Here is a 16,594-nt window from a genome sequence, read left to right as displayed (position 1 = left end):
CATACACTCACACACAGAGACACACACACATACTCAGACACTCACACACACATACACTCACAGACACACTCAAATTATTTATATTTGTAACATTTACAAATGTCCACCCAGCCTCCCTACCTAGAGAGCTGGCGTGGACCTGTCCCTGGAGTCCAGTGGGACGAGCGGCTGTCTACTGGTCAGACGCAGCGAGCTATGTTCTCCCAGCTCTGCTCCCTCGTGCCGCGCGGGCTTTCTACTGATGCCGGGAGCCGGAATATGACATCCCGGCATCAGCAAACGGCGCGCAAGGGAGCAGAGCTGGGAGAACATAGCTTCCTCGCCGCATCTGACCATCAGGTGGCTCTCCCATGACAGGGGGGACACGGGGGGCATTTCGGGGTAGCATTTTTTGCCGCCCTCTGGTTAGTGCCTGCAGGGGGAACGGCTTTCCTGCTGTGAAAAAAGTGTAGGAATGCCGTTCCCACGCGTTCCTGCAGGACTCAAGCCCTGTAAGTAACACAGCAAGGCCCTGGAAGGTAAGTAACACAGCAAGGCCCTGGAAGGTAACTTCTCCACAGCAAGGTCCTAGAAAGTTAGTAACACAGCCAGAACCTGGAAGGTAAGTAAAGCTAGTTTTACACTTTTTTTATAGTTAGTGCATTGTCAGGATTACTGTAGATGCCCAACACGCAGAACTTAAGTAAAAAAATAAGAAAATACCCAAGACGTATTACCGGATTTAAAGTATAATGGCAAAGAAACACTAGACAGGGTAAAGATAAGATGTAGAAATAATGTAAATGATGAACAAGCCACGGGTCCAGGAATGGAGAAATCAGAATAAGAGATTGGATAGTCAAAAAGGAAAGCCATGGTCAAATAAACAAGAATCAATACAAGGAACGCGCTCTCAGATAACCAATATGGAAACCACGACTGGGTACAGAGAAATGGACAAAACAGGCTTATATAGTCCAACGTGCGCCCTGATTGGCTGCAGGGAAGCATGTGATCATGGGTGTGTATGTGAAACTCCTTCATGATTAATACTGATCTGGCCCTTTAAGGGTAAAACAGGGAAACCATTATATTCTTCAAGGCTGCAGCGGCCGGCATCTCTAATGTTTACAGAGCCGGCCGCTGTGAGAGGAGGAGGAGCCCCCACAAGGAGTGAGTGATGGGTGGCACTCCCACAACCACGTGGTAATGCCGCCGGACCTAGACGTGCCCGCCGGTTATGAGCGGACTCGATGGGCGGAGACCTGACCGGTAGGAGATCAGCGGCATTCCCCTTAGTGTGTGGTAATGACGGCGGGTGGCGTGTCATGCATTCACTAAGCTTAGGACATGGGACATTTAGGGTTAATGTTAGGGTTCAAATTAGGGTTAGATTTAGGAGGTTAGTTTTTGTAACATTAGGGGAATATCTGTAAATTGTGATTTATATCACACTTTAATTTAACCCTTACCCCAAGGGTTAGAATAAAGTGTGAAAGACGTTAAAATAACTTACCTAACCCTAATTTGAATCCCCACTTAATCTGAATGCCCCGTGTTCCTAAGCTTAGCGAATGCACTAACTATAATGAAAATTTAAACTTTACTTACCTTCCAGTGCCTGGCTGTGTTACTTATCTTCCAGTGCCTGGCTGTGTTACTTGCCTTCCAGGACCTCGCTGTGTTACTTACCTTCCAGGGCCTGGCTGTGTTACTTACCTTCCAGGGCCTCACTGTGTTACTTACCTTCCAGGACCTGTCTGTGTTACCTTCCTGGACCTGGTTGTGTTACTTACCTTCCAGGGCCTGGCTGTGTTACTTGCCTTCCAGGGCCTAGCTGTGTTACTTACCTTCTAGGACCTGGCTGTGTTACTTACCTTCCAGAGCCTCGCTGTGTTACTTACCTTCCAGGACCTCGCTGCGTTAATTGCCTTCCAGGGCCTAGCTGTGTTACTTACCTTCCAGGACCTGGCTGTGTTACTTACCTTCCAGGGCCTGGCTGTGTTACTTACCTTCCAGAGCCTCGCTGTGTTACTTACCTAGCAAATGCACTAACTATAATGAAAATTTAAACTTTACTTACCTTCCAGTGCCTGGCTGTGTTACTTACCTTCCAGAGCCTCGCTGTGTTACTTACCTTCCAGGACCCGGCTGTGTTACCTTCCAGGACCTGGCTGTGTTACTTTCCTTCCAGGGCCTGGCTGTGTTACTTACCTTCCAGAACCTGGCTGTGTTATGTACCTTCCAGGACCTGGCTGTGTTATGTACCTTCCAGGGCCTGGCTGTGTTACTTACCTTCCAGGACCTGTCTGTGTTACCTTCCAGCACCTGACTGTGTTACCTTCCAGGACCTGGCTGTGTTACTTACCTTCCAGGACCTGGCTGTGTTACTTACCTTCCAGCACCTGGCTGTGTTACCTTCCAGGACCTGGCTGTGTTACTTTCCTTCCAGGACCTGGCTGTGTTACCTTCCAGGACCTGGCTGTGTTACTTACCTTCCAGGACCCGGCTGTGTTACCTTCCAGGACCTGGCAGTGTTATTTACCTTCCAGGACCCGGCTGTGTTACCTTCCAGGACCTGGCTGTATTACCTTCCAGGACCTGGCTGTGTTACTTACCTTCCAGGACCCGGCTGTGTTACCTTCCAGGGCCTGGCTGTGTTACTTACCTTCCAGGGCCTGGCTGTGTTACTTACCTTCCAGGGCCTGGCTGTGTTATTTACCTTCCAGGGCCTGGCTGTGTTACCTACCTTCCAGGACCTAACTGTGTTACTTACCTTCCATGACCTGGTTGTGTTACTTTCCTTCCGGGGCCTGGCTGTGTTACTAACCTTCCATGACCTGGCTATGTTACTTACCTTCCAGGACCTGGCTGTGTTACTTACCTTCCAGGACCCGGCTGTGTTACCTTCCAGGGCCTGGCTGTGTTACTTACCTTCCAGGACCTGGCTGTGTTAGTTACCTTCCAGGGCCTGGCTGTGTTACTTACCTTCCAGGACCTTGCTGTGTTACTTACCTTCCAGGGCCTGGCTGTGTTACTTACCTTCCAGAACCTGGCTGTGTTATGTACCTTCCAGGACCTGGCTGTGTTATGTACCTTCCAGGGCCTGGCTGTGTTACTTACCTTCCAGGACCTGTCTGTGTTACCTTCCAGCACCTGGATGTGTTACCTTCCAGGACTTGGCTGTGTTACTTACCTTCCAGGACCTGGCTGTGTTACTTACCTTCCAGGACCCGGCTGTGTTACCTTCCAGGGCCTGGCTGTGTTACTTACCTTCCAGGGCCTGGCTGTGTTACTTACCTTCCAGGGCCTGGCTGTGTTACCTACCTTCCAGGACCTAACTGTGTTACTTACCTTCCATGACCTGGCTGTGTTACTTTCCTTCCAGGGCCTGGCTGTGTTACTAACCTTCCATGACCTGGCTATGTTACTTTCCTTCCAGGACCTGGCTGTGTTACTTACCTTCCAGGACCTGGCTGTGTTACTTACCTTCCAGGACCCGCCTGTGTTACCTTCCAGGACCTGGCTGTGTTACTTACCTCTTGGACATTTGATGGAACACTGAGCTCACGCTGCTAAAATGAAGCGTCGCAGAGGCTCACGGTAGATGTAGTTATCTATGTTGGACACGCCCCCTCGTTCAGTGACTGTGATAGAAGGTAAGTGCGATAGTATCGAGCCCGTTTTGTGGTCTCCATGGTAACGGTCAGTGCGCATGCCTGGTTACTGAGCACGCGCATTGTCCATGTAAACTGCAGGCCCGGCTGGTGACGTCACAATACGGCTGTTAATGTATCTGGTGAAGGAGTAGTGGAGACAGTGCCATTGATCTCGGTACTGCAGGTCTGTATAGCTTTACAATACTCAGTGACCTCCCCCCCCAATGTGTGACTGTATCTCACTGTCTACCCTGCCCCAGTGAATGTAACCCCCTCTAATAACCTCACTGTGCATCCCCCTCTAATAACCTCACTGTGCATCCCCCCTCTAATAACCTCACTGTGCATCCCCCCTCTAATAACCTCACTGTGCATCCCCCCTCTAATAACCTCACTGTGCACCCCCCCTCTAATAACCTCACTGTGCATCCCCCTCTAATAACCTCACTGTGCATCCCCCTCTAATAACCTCACTGTGCATCCCCCCTCTAATAACCTCACTGTGCATCCCCCTCTAATAACCTCACTGTGCATCCCCCCTCTAATAACCTCACTGTGCATCCCCCCTCTAATAACCTCACTGTGCACCCCCCCTCTAATAACCTCACTGTGCATCCCCCTCTAATAACCTCACTGTGCATCCCCCCTCTAATAACCTCACTGTGCATCCCCCCCTCTAATAACCTCACTGTGCATTCCCCTCTAATAACCTCACTGTGCATCCCCCCTCTAATAACCTCACTGTGCATCCCCCCTCTAATAACCTCACTGTGCATCCCCCTCTAATAACCTCACTGTGCATCCCCCCCTCTAATAACCTCACTGTGCATCCCCCCCTCTAATAACCTCACTGTGCATCCCCCCTCTAATAACCTCACTGTGCATCCCCCCCTCTAATAACCTCACTGTGCATCCCCCCCTCTAATAACCTCACTGTGCACCCCCCCTCTAATAACCTCACTGTGCATCCCCCCCCTCCAATAACCTCACTGTGCATCCCCCCTCTAATAACCTCACTGTGCATCACCCCCTCTAATAACCTCACTGTGCACCCCCCTCTAATAACCTCACTGTGCATTCCCCCTCTAATAACCTCACTGTGCATCCCCCCTCTAATAACCTCACTGTGCATCCCCCCTCTAATAACCTCACTGTGCATCCCCCCTCTAATAACCTCACTGTGCATCCCCCCCTCTAATAACCTCACTGTGCATCCCCCCCTCTAATAACCTCACTGTGCATCCCCCTCTAATAACCTCACTGTGCATCCCCCTCTAATAACCTCACTGTGCATCCCCCTCTAATAACCTCACTGTGCATCACCCCCTCTAATAACCTAACTGTGCATCACCCCCTCTAATAACCTCACTGTGCATCACCCCCTCTAATAACCTCACTGTGCATCACCCCCTCTAATAACCTCACTGTGCATCACCCCCTCTAATAACCTCACTGTGCATCACCCCCTCTAATAACCTCACTGTGCATCCCCCCTCTAATAACCTCACTGTGCATCCCCCCCTCTAATAACCTCACTGTGCATCCCCCCTCTAATAACTTCACTGTGCATCCCCCCTCTAATAACCTCACTGTGCATCCCCCTCTAATAACCTCACTGTGCATCCCCCTCTAATAACCTCACTGTGCATCCCCCTCTAATAACCTCACTGTGCATCCCCCCTCTAATAACCTCACTGTGCATCCCCCTCTAATAACCTCACTGTGCATCCCCCCTCTAATAACCTCACTGTGCATCCCCCCTCTAATAACCTCACTGTGCATCCCCCCTCTAATAACCTCACTGTGCATCCCCCCTCTAATAACCTCACTGTGCATCCCCCCTCTAATAACCTCACTGTGCATCCCCCCTCTAATAACCTCACTGTGCATCCCCCCTCTAATAACCTCACTGTGCATCCCCCCTCTAATAACCTCACTGTGCATCCCCCCTCTAATAACCTCACTGTGCATCCCCCCTCTAATAACCTCACTGTGCATCCCCCCTCTAATAACCTCACTGTGCATCCCCCCTCTAATAACCTCACTGTGCATCCCCCCTCTAATAACCTCACTGTGCATCCCCCCTCTAATAACCTCACTGTGCATCCCCCCTCTAATAACCTCACTGTGCATCCCCCCTCTAATAACCTCACTGTGCATCCCCCCTCTAATAACCTCACTGTGCATCCCCCCTCTAATAACCTCACTGTGCATCCCCCCTCTAATAACCTCACTGTGCATCCCCCCTCTAATAACCTCACTGTGCATCCCCCCTCTAATAACCTCACTGTGCATCCCCCCTCTAATAACCTCACTGTGCATCCCCCCTCTAATAACCTCACTGTGCATCCCCCCTCTAATAACCTCACTGTGCATCCCCCCTCTAATAACCTCACTGTGCATCCCCCCTCTAATAACCTCACTGTGCATCCCCCCTCTAATAACCTCACTGTGCATCCCCCCTCTAATAACCTCACTGTGCATCCCCCCTCTAATAACCTCACTGTGCACCCCCTCTAATAACCTCACTGTGCACCCCCCTCTAATAACCTCACTGTGCACCCCTCTCTAATAACCTTACTGTGTATCACTCCCTCTAATAATCTCACTGTGCATCTCCCCACCCCAACCTCACCCCTCACCGTGTGTCACCCCCTCTAAATACCCCCTGTGCATCACCCCCTCTAAATACCCCCTGTGCATCACCCCCTCTAAATACCCCCTGTGCATCACCCCCTCTAAATACCCCGTGTGCATCACCCCCCTCTAAATACCCCGTGTGCATCACCCCCCTCTAAATACCCCGTGTGCATCACCCCCTCTAAATACCCCCTGTGCATCACCTCCCCTCTAAATACCCCCTGTGCATCACCTCCCCTCTAAATACCCCCTGTGCATCACCTCCCCTCTAAATACCCCCTGTGCGTCACCTCCCCTCTAAATACCCCCTGTGCGTCACCTCCCCTCTAAATACCCCCTGTGCGTCACCTCCCCTCTAAATACCCCCTGTGCGTCACCTCCCCTCTAAATACCCCCTGTGCGTCACCTCCCCTCTAAATACCCCCTGTGCGTCACCTCCCCTCTAAATACCCCCTGTGCGTCACCTCCCCTCTAAATACCCCCTGTGCGTCACCTCCCCTCTAAATACCCCCTGTGCGTCACCTCCCCTCTAAATACCCCCTGTGCGTCACCTCCCCTCTAAATACCCCCTGTGCGTCACCTCCCCTCTAAATACCCCCTGTGCGTCACCTCCCCTCTAAATACCCCCTGTGCGTCACCTCCCCTCTAAATACCCCCTGTGCGTCACCTCCCCTCTAAATACCCCCTGTGCGTCACCTCCCCTCTAAATACCCCCTGTGCGTCACCTCCCCTCTAAATACCCCCTGTGCGTCGCCTTCAGCCACTTAGCTTAATTCAGCACCAGGCTCCCTCAGCGCTGGTGACTTCTCCTTCCCCACGCGCCAAATGCGCGGCCAGAGGCGCATACGCAAATTCAATTTGCAATTCAATTACTCATTGCTTTCCTATGGGGATCTTATTTGACCTGAGGATGCGCCTCTAGTGGCTGTCAGGGAGACAGCCCCAAGAGGCTGGATTAACCCTGCAGTGTAAACATAGCAGTGTCTCTGAAATTGCTATGTTTTCAGCTGCAGGGTTAAAACTAGGGGGACATGGCACCCAGACCACTTCATTGAGCTCAAAAAATGAAGCAGTTTTTTTGTAGAGATCATGCGCCTGCAGTCTCACTGCTCAATTATCTGCCATTTAGGAGTTAAATCACTTTGTTTATACAGCCCTAGTCACACCTTCCTGTATGTGACATGCACAGCCTTGCTAAACTCTTCCTGTAAAGGATCATCTAATGTTTATACTTGCTTTGTTACAAATTCTATTTGATTTATAATATCTTATCTCCTGCTCTGTTAAAGAGATACTATAGTGCCAGGAATACAAAGCTCTAAAGCTGCCGTCCCAGCGCCGATGTTCCTCGACGTTGGGTTGGGTTGCCACTCCGCCTCCTCTGACGTCCCTTGATGAGCAGGCTCTAATGCGCAGAGCGTGAGGACGTTCAGTGTCCGTGAATAGACCAAAAGTCCGTTAGGATCCAGGAAGCTCCTCCAGTGCCACTACAGGCTGTCTTAGTGCTGCAATGTAAACATAGCACGAAGTGCAATAGGGACAGTGCACTCAGACCGCTTCAATTTGCTGAAGTGGTCTGGGTGCCTATAGTCTATCTTTCTAGACCCTGCAGGAGCCTCCTGTATGTAATTAAAGTTCAATTTACAGAGCAAGTAAACCTGATTGAAAATGAGACCATTTTGATTTCTTGCAGGGCTTGCCAGGGGAGGTGTGGCTAGGGCTGCATAAACCGAAACAAAGTGATTAAACTCCTAAATGGCAGAGAATTGAGCAGTGAAACTGCAGGGGAATGATCTATACACCAAAACTGCTTCATTAAGCTAAAGTTGTTTTGGTGACTAGAGTGTCCCTTTAATTTCTCATGATCAAAAATTGTTTAATAAAATTACACTAGCAGGTAGACATGTTTTTAGCTTCCATTTGGTTAAACGACTGTTCCGTCATTGGAGGAGGTCCTGCATAACGTCAAGAATAATCACTAGTTGGAGAAACTGAACCCTAATGTAAGAAATACCTCCACATCATTCCCAAACTCTGGGTTACAGTCGGAGGACTATATTGATGAATTGGTCACCCGATCCTTCTTTGATTGGTTCAGGTGGCCTAAAACTTCTATCCATGTTTTTGTTTTGATTTCATTCCTGTGTCAGGTTCCTTCCCCTTTTGCTTTTTCTTCTCTCCTGCCTACACTTTCATCCTTCAGCTTCTTCCGTTTATTTTTCTGTCTTTTGTGCCCATCTTTATTTTCTGGACATTAAAGGATGACTATAGGGTCAGAAACACAACACATGTATTCCTGACCCTATAGTGCTAAACCCACCATTTAGGTGGCTTGCCCCCCTATAAAAGTTTAAAACTCTTATTTCCAGCGCCACACGGGTCTGCCGGCGCTGGCTCTGCCTCCCTTTGTGACATCATCAAAATGGCCGATTTTTTTTAGGCAATTCAGTGCTTTCCTATAGGGGCCAAATGCCGTTTTGGCCAATCAGGACCTCCTCATAGAGATGCATTGAATCAATGCATCTCTATGAGGAAAATTCAGCTTCCCCATGCAGAGCGTGGGGATGCTGAACGGCAGGGCTGCTTACCATCTGAGGAGTGGCCACTTGGAGGTGTCCCTAGGGGCAATGTAAACACTGCCTTTTCACTGAAAAGGCAGCGTTTGCATTAAAATGCCTGAAGGGAGCTATTACACTCACCAAAACAACAACATTAAGCTGCAGTTGTTCTGGTGGATATAGTGTCTTTTCAAGCCCTACTACTTTATTCATTTTTTAAATGCACAGTTATGGATACATGACTGGTATTGTCTATTAAAATAAAGAATAAAAAAAATAAATCTAACATTTTCTTTCCTTAATCCACAACAAATCTGTATTTTGCTTATAATGATCTGCTTCTTCTCCTCTCTACCCATCCATTAGCAATTTCCTTTGCATGCATTGTTCTCCTATATTTCTTATCCTTAGAATAGCTTCTTGCTACTCTATGTTTGTACCACATGTTAAAAGACACTACAAGCACCATAACCACTACAGTTTAGTGCACCAGCGCTGCCCCAAAGTAAGCAGTCATTTTAGTACTGTTTGACAATTTACGCGGGTCCTTTCTGTTGCTCGTGCCAGCTGTCCCTGCTTCCAATATTCTCCTTTAGCTCACCTTAGTAGGACCACACTGGACCCACCCTCATTAGTGAATAATCCCGCTAATTATATTTTTCGCTGAATTCCATTGTGTTTTAGGTTAAAATTACTGTGAACACAAAGACACATTGGCTTAAGATTTACTCCACACCCTACCCCACAGACCCAGTTACATTCATCTAATATCTGACGTGACTCAATAATGATGAACAAAGACAAGAATCAGATGGCTGAGAAGATTTTGGATCTAACACTGGAGATCATCTATTTACTGACTGGAGAGGTGAGCGACTCACAGTGTCTAATTGGGTCAACTTGATTACATTTCACCAGCTATAACTACAGTGTTCTAATAGAACCTGGTAGTCTCCCGTTTGTCTCCTTGGCCTGAGTTCTGTTACTAAATACATGTTGGGTGCAGGTTATACCAATTTAGTGGAAAAGTATGGTTAAAAGCATGAGTGCTAATTCCAAGGCGTAGGATTGTTTGAGTGCCTAGAGATGATGTCAAGAATCCAACAAAGTTCCATGATGGGAATATCTCACTTTAGGTGAGGGCAGAGAAAGTTAGTCCACACTTTTAACATTCATCTGGTGTTTGTGGATAAAACGTATGGGGTAGTCATAACTCAGAGAGAGGGATTTGTTTGCCTCTTGGAATTTGGTATATATAAAGCTGGAGTGGTTTGATATTGAGATCTAAAACCTCATCCAAAGACTTATGGTCTTTCAAAAAACTGTTTGTAAAATAATTTGTGCTTGTAATTCTGAGGAAACGCACATGCTGTCCCATGTACCTATGTTCAAGTATATAGGGGGAAGGGGTCCTGTCAGTAGAAGACCTGTTGTTCTCTGTCTTGCTCTCTCTCTTTTTCGTCTGTCCTCAGTAATCTTTTGTTGAAATATTTCTCAACATATAGGATTACGTCATTGTGAAAAAGCATGATGAACCTATGACATGTAGCAGCACTAGACCTTACTCTCTGACATATGAGAGAAAAATGGACAAGAAGATCCTGCAACTGACCAGCAAGATCATCCACCTGCTGACTGGAGAGGTGAGGCTGGTGGGAATGGGACATCATACAGTATAACCAAGGGATGTGTCTGGATGGTGACAGTATCATTGTGTGTCAGGTTCCTATAAGGTGTCTGTTTTTTGTTTTTTTTATATATAGGAGTGGGACTATATAGAAGAAACTGATGATTACAAGGACGTGATGATGGGGAATAACCAGCCACTTAGTACACTGGGTAAGAGAAGTTTTAATCATCATCTTGAAGGGAAGCAGGTTAGAATTTAAAAATCATTGTTTTCTTGTGGGAACTATATAATACCTGCTGTACTTCTATTATCTACAGTTTAAAGATTTATTTTACCGTATATACTCGAGTATAAGCAGAGTTTTTCAGCACATTTTTTGTGCTGAAAAACCGGAACTCGGCTTATACTCGAGTCAATAGTCTGTATTATGGCAATTTGCATTGCCATAATACAGACTGGGGGGAGAGGGGGCTGTCAGAGCTGTAACTTACCTTTCCTGCAGCTCCTGTCAGCTCTCTCCTCCTCCGCGCCGTCCGTTCAGCACCTCGGTCAGCTCCCAGTGTAAATCTCGCGAGAGCTTACAGTGTGAGCTGACAGAGGGAGCTGCACGGACGGCGCGGAGGAGGAGAGAGCTGACAGGAGCTGCAGGACAGGTAAGTTACAGCTCTGACAGCCCCCTCTCCCCCCCACTGAACTGCCAATGCCACTAGACCACCAGGGAAGGAGCCCCCCTCCCTGGCCAGCTAGCAAGCAGGGAGGGGGGACGAAAATAATAATACAGATATTAATAATAATAATACAAATTTAATAAAAGTATTAATAATAATAATAATAATGAAAACATATTAAATAATAATAAAAAAAAAATAATATAACAAAAAAAAACAATTGGTATTAAAATAATAAAAAAAATAATAAAAATGCCCACCCCCACCAAGGCTCTGCATCACACACTCAAACACTGCATTCATACACACTGCACTAATACACACACACACCCATACTGCATTCACACACCCATACTGCATTCATACACACACACTGCATTCATACACACACACTGCACTCATATACACACACTGCATTCATACACACTGCACTCATATATATACACACTGCATTCATACACACACTGCAAATAAATATTCAATTAATATAATTTTTTTAGGATCTAATTTTATTTAGAGATTTACCAGTAGCTGCTGCATTTCCCACCCTAGTCTTATACTCGAGTCAATAAGTTTTCCCAGTTTTTTGGGGTAAAATTAGGGGCCTCGGCTTATATTCGGGTCGGCTTATACTCGCGTATATACGGTATTTTATCCTGCTAAGAGGATAAACAGGAAAAGCAAATCTAGTCGGATATTCTGAAAAAAAAACAGGGAACTAAGTACGAAATTAACTGGTACAAAAATATAATAAGTGAGCAAATGTGAATAAAAGCATATTGTAAATAATACATTTAACTGGGATATTATATTCAGCGTTTTTTATATATAAAAGATATTACCGTATGTCTTACCACTATAGTAAGAAAAAAAAAAAAAGAAGGTTCTGAGTTGCATGGACACTCGCATGTTTCTAAGTCCTTGGTCAGCTAAGCTCTATTATGGGATATCTCATTTGATATTTCCTGGGGGCTGCAGAACATAGTAGAAAATTAATTTTGTGAGATATTAATGTTTCAGTGTTTGACTATTAATGTAAATAAGGTTTGCCAGTGAATGTACTGGTTCTTGAAGAAAAATGTAAATTATCATTATGGAAACTGATGGCTTACATATAATATACCGTATATACTCGAGTATAAGCCGAGTTTTTCAGCCCATTTTTTGGAGAGAGCTGACCGGAGCTGCAGGACAGGTAAGTTACAGCTCTGCCAGCCCCCCTCTCCCCCCCACTGAACTGCCACTGGACCACCAGGGAAGGAGAGCCCCCCTCCCTGCCATATATCAAGCAGGGAGGGGGGACGAAAAAAAAAATATATAAATAAAATAAGAAATAATAAAAGAAAAATAATAAGAATAAAAAAAAAATTAATAATAACAAAAAAAGGGGTATAAGGACCACTATGGGAGGGGGGGGGGGGGTATAAGGACCACTATGGGAGGGTGGGGGTGGGTTAAGGACCACTATGGGAGGGAGGGGGGTATAAGGACCGCTATGGGAGGGAGGGGGGTATAAGGACCACTATGGGAGGGAGGGGGGGGGGGGAGATAAGGACCACTATGGGAGGGAGGGAGGGGGGGGATAAGTACCACTATGGGAGGGAGGGGGGGGATAAGGACCACTATGGGAGGGAGGGGGGGTAAAAGGACCACTATGGGAGGGAGGGGGGGTAAAAGGACCACCATGGGAGGGAGGGGGGGTATAAGGACCACCATGGGAGGGAGGGGGGTATAAGGACCACTATGGGAGGGAGGGGGGGATAAGGACCACTATGGGAGGGAGGGGGGGGATAAGGACCACTATGGGAGGGAGGGGGGGGGGTATATGGACCACTATGGGAGGGAGGGGGGGGATAAGGACCACTATGGGAGGGAGGGGGGGGATAAGGACCACTATGGGAGGGAGGGGGGGATAAGGACCACTATGGGAGGGAGGGGGGGGGGATAAGGACCACTATGGGAGGGAGGGGGGGGGGATAAGGACCACTATGGGAGGGAGGGGGGGGGGATAAGGACCACTATGGGAGGGAGGGGGGGGGGATAAGGACCACTATGGGAGGGAGGGGGGGGGGGATAAGGACCACTATGGGAGGGAGGGGGGGGGGATAAGGACCACTATGGGAGGGAGGGGGGGGGGATAAGGACCACTATGGGAGGGAGGGGGGGGATAAGGACCACTATGGGAGGGAGGGGGGGGATAAGGACCACTATGGGAGGGAGGGGGGGATAAGGACCACTATGGGAGGGAGGGGGGGGGATAAGGACCACTATGGGAGGGAGGGGGGATAAGGACCACTATGGGAGGGAGGGGGGGGGGATAAGGACCACTATGGGAGGGAGGGGGGGGATAAGGACCACTATGGGAGGGAGGGGGGTATAAGGACCACTATTGGAGGGAGGGGGGTATAAGGACCACTATTGGAGGGAGGGGGGTATAAGGACCACTATGGGAGGGAGGGGGTGGGATAAGGACCACTATGGGAGGGAGGGGGGGGTATAAGGACCACTATGGGAGGGAGGGGGGGGGGGTATATGGACCACTATGGGAGGGATGGGGGGGGGATAAGGAACACTATGGGAGGGAGAAGGGGGATAAGGACCACTATGAGAGGGAGGGGGTGGGATAAGGACCACTATGGGAGGGGAGGGGGAAGTAAGGACCACTAGGGGAGGAGGAGGGGAAGTCAGGACATATGGGGGGGGGGGAGGGGGCGGCAAAATTTTTTTTGCCTACGGCGGCAAATATCCTTGCACCGGCCCTGCACACACTGCATTCACACACTGCATTCATACACACTGCATTCACACACTGCATTCATACACACTGCATTCATACACACTGCATTCACACACTGCATTCACACACTGCATTCATACACACACACACACTGCATTCACACACTGCATTCATGCACACACACACTGCACTCATACACACACTGCACTCATACACACACTGCACTCATACACACACGCTGCACTCATACACACACGCTGCACTCATACACACACGCTGCACTCATACACACACACTGCATTCATTATACACACACTGCATTCATTATACACACACTGTAAATAAATATTCAATTAATATATTTTTTTTAGGATCTAATTTTATTTAGAAATTTACCAGTAGCTGCTGCATTTCCCACCCTAGTCTTATACTCGAGTCAATAAGTTTTCCCAGTTTTTTGGGATAAAATTAGGGGCCTCGGCTTATATTTGGGTCGGCTTATACTCGAGTATATACGGTAGCTTCTTTTTATACCATGGTATATTCCATAAATATACATTATGACCTCTATTCAGTGCATCTTCTTGCTTATAGGACCACTATAGTGTCAGGAAAAACAAACTTGTTTTCCTGGCACTATATAGTCCTTAGGTCCCCCCCACCCCCAACCCCCACCCTCAGGGCCCCCTCCCACTGGGCTGAAGCGGTTAAAACCCCTTCAGCCACTTAACTTAATCCAGTGCTCATCCATACTCCTTTTTCATCACCAGGTGTAAATGAAGATCAGCATGGCATAAAAAACGAGCAAAAAGTATTTCAACGGTTACACAAAACAGAGAAGAGACACTACAAGCCAATGGCCAAAAAGAAGGGAGATACTAGCTCTTGTGACGAAGGAAATCTCACAGACGGAGATGCGTCTTCACCCACAAGACATACATTAAATAATAAGGTGGAATTTGGCTCAAGAAGAGAGACACAGTCTGAAGAACTTTCTATACCCACAAAAGATGGCTCTACAGCTCTTAAAAATGAAACGGTTTCCTCTGAATTAGAGAATATTTTGGATACCGAGATAGCAAGGAGAATGGATACTAAGGAGAATGGCAAGGACAGCGGTAGACCACAAGCAATAAATGAGGATATGTCATCAATGCAGAGCAGAGATCGCAGTGTTACTTGTAATCTGAAATGTGCTATGACAAGCAGCACTGTGAGGCTCTATAACTGTACAGAGTGTGAAAAATGCTTTACTATGAACTCAGACCTGGTTAAACATCGAAGAGTCCACAAAGTCAAAAACTTGGCTTGCAATGAGTGCGGCAAACACTTCTCTTACAGATCACACCTTCTTAAACACCAGAGGATCCACACGGGAGAAAAGCCATTTTCTTGCGAAGAATGTGGAAAAAGTTTTACCAGTAAAATAAATCTTATAACGCATCAGAGAACTCACACGGGGGAAAAACCGTTTGCTTGTACTGTATGTGGAAAATGTTTTACAATTAAAACAAATCTTTTTAGACATCAAACCATTCACACAGGAGAGAAACCTTTTGCCTGCTCAGAATGTGGGAAATGTTTCACTAGCAGTTCACGATTTCTCGCACATCAAACCATTCACACAGGCGAGAAACCATTTTCTTGTACAGAATGTGGCAAACGTTTTTCCGATAACTCCTATCTTGTCAGACATCAAAGGATTCACACAGGAGAGAAGCCATTTGTATGTTCTGATTGTGGGAAATGTTTTATTACCAGTTCAAATCTAATTTCCCATCAGAGAACACACACAGGAGAGAAGCCTTTCTCCTGTAATGTGTGCAAAAAAAGTTTTAACACCAGCTCACATCTGACCAAGCACAAGCGGATCCACACAAGGCAAACACCGTATTCCTGTTCTGAATGTGGAAATTGTTTTACTAGAAGCTCTCATCTTGTCTCACATTTAAGTATTCACTCAGGAGAAAAACCATTTGCTTGCCCTGAGTGCGGGAAATGTTTTGGATGCAAGAGCTACCTTAATAGACATATGAAAATCCATACAGAGCGAGAGAATACCTTTCAATAAAGTATATGTTTAGGTTTAGCTTTCTCCCCTTACAGATTAAACTGCTGCTAATTCAGTCTGCTATGGTAGCTTACCGAGATCTTGATATTATGCTTTAAAGGAACATTGAAGTCATGTTTTTGTTAAAAGATTACATGAAAAAATAGCAATCAGAATGAAACCACAACCCTTGCTACTGAGGGATTTCAAACAGAGCAGCAGGTTTCTCCTCTGTAAGTCCACAGCCTTCTTCACTTCTTGTGTGTTGGTATTATTTTATTTGTCATTTTGTTGTTAAATATTTTCATGCTACAATTGTAAAGCATTGTGGAAACTGTTGGCACTGTACTAAGTCTTAAATTCTCAGTGGCTCTCCACCCGATCAAGGTAGACCTTACATTATGTGATATGCTGTGTATGTTCCGTGTTCTATATGTTGGACTCTCCTCTTATTCCACATTCTGCCATTGGTTGACCTCTCCTTGTACACCTTCTCCTATTGGCTTCTTGCTATTGGCTCATCACAGCTGACCTGTTTTTGGCTGCTTTCCTCTAATCTGATGATGATGATGATGATGATGATGATGATGATGATGTTGTTGTTGTTATTTATTTATAAAGCGTCAACAAGTTCTGCAACACTACAATAGGACAATTAACTAACACAACAAGA

The 16,594-nt window shown here is 46.9% G+C and overlaps 2 protein-coding genes across 2 annotated transcripts; both read left to right on the top strand.

Moving 5' to 3' along the window:
- Positions 1–3,734: 3,734 nt before the first annotated feature.
- LOC134574829 (gastrula zinc finger protein XlCGF66.1-like) lies at positions 3,735–15,007 on the top strand. Its single transcript, XM_063433891.1, has 6 exons — positions 3,735–3,822; positions 9,521–9,704; positions 10,342–10,479; positions 10,600–10,675; positions 14,642–14,949; positions 15,002–15,007. Exons 2-6 carry the CDS (start codon positions 9,624–9,626, stop codon positions 15,005–15,007), a joined length of 609 nt encoding a protein of 202 aa, XP_063289961.1. The 5' UTR covers positions 3,735–3,822; positions 9,521–9,623.
- LOC134574586 (gastrula zinc finger protein XlCGF17.1-like) lies at positions 14,969–16,263 on the top strand. The gene has a single exon (XM_063433714.1). The coding sequence runs from the start codon at positions 15,016–15,018 to the stop codon at positions 15,940–15,942; it is 927 nt and encodes a 308-aa protein (XP_063289784.1). The 5' UTR covers positions 14,969–15,015; the 3' UTR covers positions 15,943–16,263.
- Positions 16,264–16,594: the final 331 nt, after the last annotated feature.

This window comes from Pelobates fuscus, chromosome 10, assembly GCF_036172605.1.
Source record: "Pelobates fuscus isolate aPelFus1 chromosome 10, aPelFus1.pri, whole genome shotgun sequence".
NCBI classification, from domain to species: domain Eukaryota; kingdom Metazoa; phylum Chordata; class Amphibia; order Anura; family Pelobatidae; genus Pelobates; species Pelobates fuscus.
Note: the sequence above shows the minus strand (reverse complement) of the source record. Positions and strands in the feature narration are given on the sequence as shown.